The sequence below is a fragment of the Corvus kubaryi genome, unplaced genomic scaffold, assembly GCF_017639235.1.
Source record: "Corvus kubaryi isolate FWS band 111438036 unplaced genomic scaffold, C.kubaryi_AGA036_p1.0 66, whole genome shotgun sequence".
Lineage (NCBI taxonomy): Eukaryota > Metazoa > Chordata > Aves > Passeriformes > Corvidae > Corvus > Corvus kubaryi.
Genome location: NW_024582054.1, coordinates 31,479,479 through 31,487,043, shown reverse-complemented (window position 1 = coordinate 31,487,043; position 7,565 = coordinate 31,479,479). Strand labels below are relative to the sequence as shown.

General features: G+C 46.8%; 1 protein-coding gene across 2 annotated transcripts; it reads left to right on the top strand.

Moving 5' to 3' along the window:
* The first annotated feature begins 131 nt into the window (after window positions 1–131).
* LOC121673840 (JNK1/MAPK8 associated membrane protein) lies at window positions 132–5,851 on the top strand. Of its 2 annotated transcripts, none has more exons than XM_042047616.1 (7): window positions 132–241; window positions 386–477; window positions 1,145–1,299; window positions 2,342–2,548; window positions 3,224–3,319; window positions 4,078–4,154; window positions 4,465–5,851. In XM_042047616.1, the coding sequence occupies exons 1-6, from the start codon at window positions 229–231 to the stop codon at window positions 4,145–4,147; spliced, it is 633 nt and encodes a 210-aa protein (XP_041903550.1). In that variant the 5' UTR covers window positions 132–228; the 3' UTR covers window positions 4,148–4,154; window positions 4,465–5,851. The 2 variants fall into 2 exon arrangements, with proteins under 2 accessions (XP_041903550.1, XP_041903549.1); XM_042047615.1 differs by having other exon boundaries at window positions 133–241; window positions 3,224–3,405.
* Window positions 5,852–7,565: the final 1,714 nt, after the last annotated feature.

Genomic DNA, 7,565 nt, shown 5'->3' with positions numbered 1-7,565 from the left:
GCCCCCTCTGGGCGCCGAGCCGAGGCCGCGCCCCCGCCGCGCCCGCCCGGCTGAAGCCGCGCCCACAGCAGCGGCCGCTCCCCGGCCACGGCCACGGCCACAGGCCCCGCCCACAGAGCCCCGCCCCTCGCGTGCTCCCGCGCCCACGTTCCCGCGTGGAGCCGACCCCGGCGGAAGCGGAAGCGCTGAGCCGGAAGTGCCGGGGGCTCTCGGTGCTGGGTTACCGCGATGTTCCGCGCCGGTAGGACGGGCCGGGCTGAGGCGCCGGGCTGGGGCTGGGGCTGGGAGCGAGGGTGGAGGTGTGGATGAGGATGTTGTCAGCGGATTGGACCGCGAGTGGCGCTCGGTGCCCCTCCCAGTAACGCGGCCCGCGCTCTCCCCGCAGCTGTGGACATCCAGCCCGCCTGCCTCGGGCTGTACTGCGGCAGGACCGTGCTGTCTGTGAACGGCTCCGTGGAGACCTACGGGGACTGCGGGGTAAGTGCGAGGCTGGGGCCGGGGAGGGGTGGCCCGGCGCTCTCCCGGTGCGGGAGCTCAGGCGGGTCCCGCTGGGAGCAGCACCGCGGCCCCAGCCCAGCCCCTGCGGGCCGGGGTGATCGGGGGCTGCTGGGGGCCGGCTCAGCTCCCTGAGCGAAACGGGAGCTGCGCCGTGTCACGTTCCCGAAGGAGGTGCTGGAGGCTCTATGCTGATCCCGAGCTGAGTGGTGGGGCTGGAAATGCTGGAACAGAACGGGATGGTGTGGAGAGGTGTGCTGAAATAAATCACTGTGCACACTGATTTCATTGGAGTGCTAAGGGAGAAGGAGGTCCAGGGAAGGTGGGATGAAAGGGAAGCAAGAAACTGGGGAACAGGGGTTGTGAGCAGCCTGGTGAGGGACCTGAGGTGAAAGGGAGTGGTGTGATAGCAGAAGAGGAAAATGGAGGCTTGGGTGAAAGTCTTCTAATTATGCTTCACCCTTGTTTGTATTAGAAAAGAAGACCCAGAGAAAGCAAGTCTAAGTTGAGAAATTACTGGGGTTATTGTTTCATTTCTTTAAAAATCTGGTGTATGTTTTACCCTGTCCTGCTTCAAGCTGTTTTTCCAGGAACTGCAGTGATTTGCTGTTGGTACTGGGATTGTAAATACAGCCTCTGCTTTCTTTAGGTGTGTCCTAGAGGCCAAAGAACCGATGACAACAAAATCTGCCGGGAATGTATGGGATCTCCAGACCGCTATGACTGGCTGTACCTCGGCTTCATGGCCATGCTGCCCCTGGTTTTACACTGGTTCTTTATTGAGTGGTATTCTGGAAAGAAGAGGTTTGTGTACTCTTTCTCTAGATTAGTTATTTAAAATTGGAAATCTTTTATCCATGAGTGATCAATCAGAGAAGCTGAATTGAACTGTCCAACAGTTCTTAGGCTCCTAGACTGGTTTGGGTTGGGGGGAACCTTAAAGATCATCCAGTTCCAACTCTCTCTTGTGGGTAGGGACACCTTCCAGTAGACCAGGTTGCTCAGAGCCCCATCCACCCTTGTGTTGAGCTGTTCTGGTTGCATGTAAGTGTAGAGGAGCTGTAGGAGGGTTTATTTACAAATGTAAGTGTCCTGCAGGCCACTCTTTCCAGTCACTGCCCTCGGGCAGTGTGCCTCTTTAATGTGGTGGTGCACAGTCCATCTGGCAGTTCGGGTGGACTGGGTTTCCCAGCAGACAGGAGCAGGGAGTTGTGCCATCCCCTCTCTCCTGGGCCAGGGTCAGCAGGGCTGCATGAGTGCAACAAGAGAATGGGTTTGAGTTTTCTCTTTAAGAACATATATTCTGGGTTTTGGTCTTGATAGCAGAGCTGCTGTGGCCTTTACATCAAAGAAGTTCTGTAAAAAAGAGATTTAAATCCACAGCTGCATGTGGCCATTAGGTGTTAGACTGGAGTTTTTTAAGAAGTGATGGCTCTGGAGTGTACGGAACTGTCCCTGCCCTTGGCAGGGGGTTGGAACTGGATGGTCTTTAAAGTCCTTTCTAACCCAAATCAGTCTGTGGTTCTATAAGTCCTGAAAACATAGGGGACTGGGGATGTTTAATTATATGAATGTTTACCATCTTTAACAAGGACTTGCAGCTTTGGAAATTCTGCTTATATCACATATAGCAATGTCACCCCTTCTGAGATGTGTGGTGTGTTACCCTCAGTGCTCTTTCCTCTTCCATGCTAAACCACCTGAGATGGTAAAAGAGTTTCCTCACTCAGCGGATTTTCACTCTATAGAAGGCTCTGCACTGGCCAGGGCCCCTCTTTTCAGCGGGTGTTTGGCTGTGCCCTGCAGCTGGCAGAGTGGCAGTGAGTGTGTGTGTGTTGTCCCGCAGTTCCAGTGCCGTGCTGCAGCACCTGACGGCGCTGCTGGAGTGCGGCGTGGCGGCCGTGCTGACGCTGCTGGTCAGCGACCCCGTGGGCTCCCTGCACATCCGCTCCTGCAGGGTGAAGAAGCTCTCGGACTGGTACACGATGCTCTACAACCCCAGCCCCGACTACATCACCACAGTGCACTGCACCCACGAGGCCGTGTACCCCCTGTGAGTGTGAAGTGTTTGTGCTCCTGTCTGCCCCTGCCCTTTGTACAGCTGGGTGTCTGTCCCTGCCTCTCCTCAAAGCTGCCAGAAGTGTTCAGATAGAGCTGGGGTCAGTGACAATCAATCCCCTGAATCTTTTGTGCATTGAGCTGTTTCACGTGAATTTAGCAGCACTTAATGACTTTCTGAGTAATCAAAGAAAGTGGCATAGCCCAGGGTACCACACAATCAGTTAGGTTGGAAAAGACCTCTGGGATCATCGAGTCCATCTTATGGCCCAACACCACCACGGCACTGAGTCTGTCCTTAAACATCTCCAGGGGCAGTGACTCCACCACCTGCCTGGACAGCCCATTCCAGTGTCTGATCACCCTTTCTGTGAAGATATTCCTCCTGATGTCCAACCTGCACCTCTCCATATGCAGCTTGAGACTGTGTCCTCTCATCCTGTCACTATGTAGCTTAAAAATTCTTCTTTTTTCTTTTTGTTTTCCTTTCCTTGGAAAGGAAACATCTTGACTGTTTCCCCTAGGAAAAGTAAGCCTATCATTCTGTGTTTACACCCTTTGCCTATAAAGTCTTTAGACTTCACTGACAAACCCCAAATTCCTTGGTTGTGACCCGAATCTCCATGAGAAAACTGCCCATTTTAAGGAATTTTTCTTTTTTTTTCCCCAGGTACACCATTGTGTTTATCTATTACGCTTTCTGTCTCGTGTTGATGATGCTGCTTCGGCCTCTCCTGGTTAAGAAGATTGCCTGTGGTTTGGGAAGGTCTGACCGATTTAAAAGCATTTATGCAGCACTCTACTTCTTCCCCATCCTCACCGTGCTGCAGGCTGTGGGAGGAGGCCTGCTCTGTGAGTTCTCTCCTGAAAACACTCCTGAACACACCTATAAATGCACACTAAGAAAGGACTTAGGGGAGAGAGAGAAGGGACACATTTTACTTTGGGAATGAGGATATTGCATAGGGTTATTTTGAGTTTTGCCTGAAAAGGTTGCTTGTTAGGAGCTCTGTCCTCACCAGGCTCCTGACCAACACTGCTTCGCCTCAGCCATGCTGCTAGAGACTGCCACTTTCCCAAAACAGGAATAGAGGGGGTGTGAGAGGAAAATACTTCAGAGGGAGCTAGTTCCACTTTTTGCTAATGCAGAGTTTGTGTGATTGGAGATGGATTTCAGTGTAAATTTGGGGAGATGGGCTATTTTTGGTTTAACTTCCAGCATTCTTGTCACATTTGGAGAGGTGCCACAAAATTCCCACTCAGCCTGACTACTTTTCTCATTATGTGCCTTTTTCAGTTCATGGTATAAGTGTTGAGTAACTCTAGCAAGAAACAGCAGAAAACCTCAGAGGGAGCAGTTGAAGGGTTGTGCTTGGCTGACCCTCACTGCTGTGCATGTGTGGTGCCATGTTAAGAGGCAGCTAGAGTAGCTCAGATTGCTTCACACCTCTGGAAGAACTCTCTCTGCTGAAGGATGAGCCCTGCCATTTTTTGCCTGCTAATGTGTTGCATGTTTGCCTTTAGATTATGCCTTCCCATACATCATCCTGGTGCTGTCTTTGGTTACACTGGCTGTGTACATGTCTGCTTCTGAAGTGGAGGTAGGTGAACACGTTTCCTGTGTTAAAACCCAGAGTAAAAAAGACTTGAGTGAACAGAGACCATTTTGTTTCTTGCCTTTTCTCCACGGCGTATTTTACATTTAAGCCTCTTCCTTTATCCCTTCTCCTCTTGGAGGAATCTCATGTGAGAATTCCCTCTGATGGTGCACTGAGGAACTGTGTGTGTGCTGGAAGGGCTCAAACCCAGGAGGCTTCACATGGTCTCTGTGCTCTACCTGTAACACCTTTTAAATGTCAGGTACTGGGTGACAGGCTGAATGCTAACACGATATTGTGTTTATTTTGCAAGTTTTTCAAGGATCTGCTTGTGAGGAAGAAAAGGCTCGTTGTCCTCTTCAGCCACTGGTTACTTCATGCCTATGGAATCATCTCCATTTCCAAACTGGATAAGCTTGAGCAAGACCTGCCTTTGCTTGCCTTGGTACCTGCCCCTGCCCTTTTCTATTTGATGACAGCGAAGTACACAGAGCCCTCACGCATCCTCTCTGAAGGTGGGAATGGACATTAAAAGGAGCCTGTGCCAACAACTCTGACCCAGTGATCTGGATGAAGCAATTTTAGTGCTTGTCATGCTTTGGAAACTTCTGTTTTCAAAGAAGTTGTTTATGTGCCAGAGTTCTGGTGAAACACCTCTGGGTGAGACTGTATAATATTAAAAAGCTGCACTTTGTATTCTTCCTGAGTATCTGGTATAGATTGAAAGCAATGTCTTTTTATCTATTTATCACTGTGAATCTGTATAAAAAGCTTGGGACACATCCTAGTACAATGGTTTGCTTGTGTATTGTTCATTTCCTAACATGATATTTGAATAAAACAATAGAGCCTGGTTTTCAGTAGGCTTTAATAAAAAAAAAAATAGAGCTTGAATATACCAGAGAACTTGATTTTCTCATCACATACTCTAGCTTCTATCCCCCAGCAGTGGAAACAGACTGTCTTTTCCCTTCCATCAAAAGATAAAACATGTACATGATTCCTCATGATGTTTGAGTCTGACTGCTGGGTAAAAGGAGAAGAAATGCACTGTAAAATTCTCTAGAAGGTAGAGTTTATGCTCTGTGTGCTTCATGTATGGAGACCTTCCTGGAGAGCATTAGATTGGTAAGATTAAAGATTTTTTTTTCTTGGGTTAGTATTGGTCACCATAACTTGGTGCTGCAGAGGGGTCTAGAAGAAGATGCAGAGCAGTGCTGAAGGGCCAAAACCAGAACCAAGAGTAAGAAGATCCTCTCAAATTAAACTGCACTGTCTGGATCATTGACTGTAACAGTGCATATTTCTATGTATGTGTCACTATAATGCTTTTTTTGTTCTGTCACTTACCAGTGCTGCTAAGGACAGAAGGTGTCATCTCAGCCAGGTTGCCTCAAGCTGTCACTCTCCTCCACAGAAGGTTTGATTTTGTTACATCTAATATGCACTTCCTGAAAGCTTTGTGTGAGTTTTTGTTTATAATGTGAAATGCCAGTCAACAGGTTCACTGCACCTAAAAATTGTGTGTAAACAAACTCAGTCTTGCATGCAGAAGCAAGGTTTTATTTAGGGATTAAGGAAGTAATTGATCTTCTTAAATCAAATGCTGTCTGTACTGCTACGTACAACATCTGATTTGCAAACACTAATCTAGAGGAGAGTTTGAAAAGTATGGAATTAAAATTCATGTTAAAATACCACTTCTAAGGACTTTACTCTTTCATGTATATTTCTCTGTGTGGACTATGTGCATTGGGCTTAAATATTGTGCTATATCTTGTTTTTAAAAAGAAAAGTAACAAATCCCAGGTAAAGGGTACATCTTTTGCTAGGTCTGGAGAATCGTGTGTTGATTTTGAAAGCAGAATGAGGGATTCTGTTAAAAGTAAAGCTTACAGGAAGGCAGTGCACCCCATGGACCTTGCCTGGCGCCCCAACCACTGACCTTTCTGCTGGACTCCAGTGCTTTGGCCTTCAGCAAAACCCAGAATGTGAAATACAAATTAATAAAGTCTTTTTATCATCTCTCAGTAGCATTAGAAGAATTATATATATATATTTATATCAGCCACAGACACAGCAGTACACATTGCTCCCATTAAAATACTAAAGAACATAAACATTAATTAACCACGTAGTCCTGCTGCGATAACCACCCAGCCACAAGCTGCAGAAGTTGGGGTCTGTTAGTTTTATCTATCCTTTGTGGGAAAGCAAACACACAGTTCTGGGAAGATCAGTGATGCTCAGACTATTTTACAGCCCCCTCACTGCTATTATCACAGCTCTTCAGGAAGTGGAAGTTAAGGATGATCATATCCAGGCTGTGCCTTAAAGTGTTCTTGGTTCTTCTGATGAACGGTCCCAGTCTGCAGCAGGAGGATTGCACACACTGCTTGTGTTTTATAGATTCAGAGAATCATGGAATAGTTTGGATTGAAAGAGACTAAAAGATCACCCAGTTACACCCACCTGCCAAGGGCAGGGACACCTTCCACTATCCCAGGTGGCTCCAAGCCCCATCCAAGTGGCCTGGAACACTGCCAGGGATGGGGCAGCCACAGCTTCTGTGGGCAGCGTGGGCCTCCTCTCAGTATGAAGCCATTCCCCCTGGTCCATCACTACAGTGCCTGATGAAAGCACTTAAGAATTAACATACTGTATGCTTTAGAAGGAAAAAAAATGTGGAAAAATAAAGGAGTTCAGTGTATCTTACATTGAGCACCCATTCAGGATCTTTTGACAACCAGAGTATCCAGTCCTTCCAGCCTGTATTGTAGCCTGCTATGAGTACCGCTGATCTCTTCCTCTCATTGCTGAATTTTTGTTGTTAGAGCTGGCACTGTTCAGCATTTCCCACTCATTTCCCAGAAATTCCTGTAGTGACACAGAGTACAATTTATTTTTTCTTAAAATGAAAAAAAAAAAGCCCTCAAAATATTAAGAAACTTGTTTTGCTTCTCTTGTTTTCCCACAGCGTGACTGGCCACCAGGCCTGTAGCTCTGAAGGAACTTTTTCAAGTACCCAATCCTTGCATAAAAAAACCCCAAAGTTTGCCTTTCTGACAGGATAACTGGTGAAAAAACTTTCTTGATAGTTTATTTGAATTTCTGTTAAAAATTAAAGCCACACCCAACTGGAAAAATGTTACAAGGCTGATGACCTGAACATTATGAGGTACAGGATTAAGAAAAATTTGAGTGTCAGACCAACAAAAGAAATATCAGGAAAAATTGGTTTTATAGCCAAGACTTTTAAACAGTGCTGGAAAACACAGATTTAATAATTTGCCTCATATGACTTCAAAGATGGTAGTGCCTTATTTGCAAAAGGCAATTTCATTTTTTACATGGTAAGTGAAATAGATTTATGCAAACCAGTACAACAGAAAATTTAAGTTTATCTTTTGAATA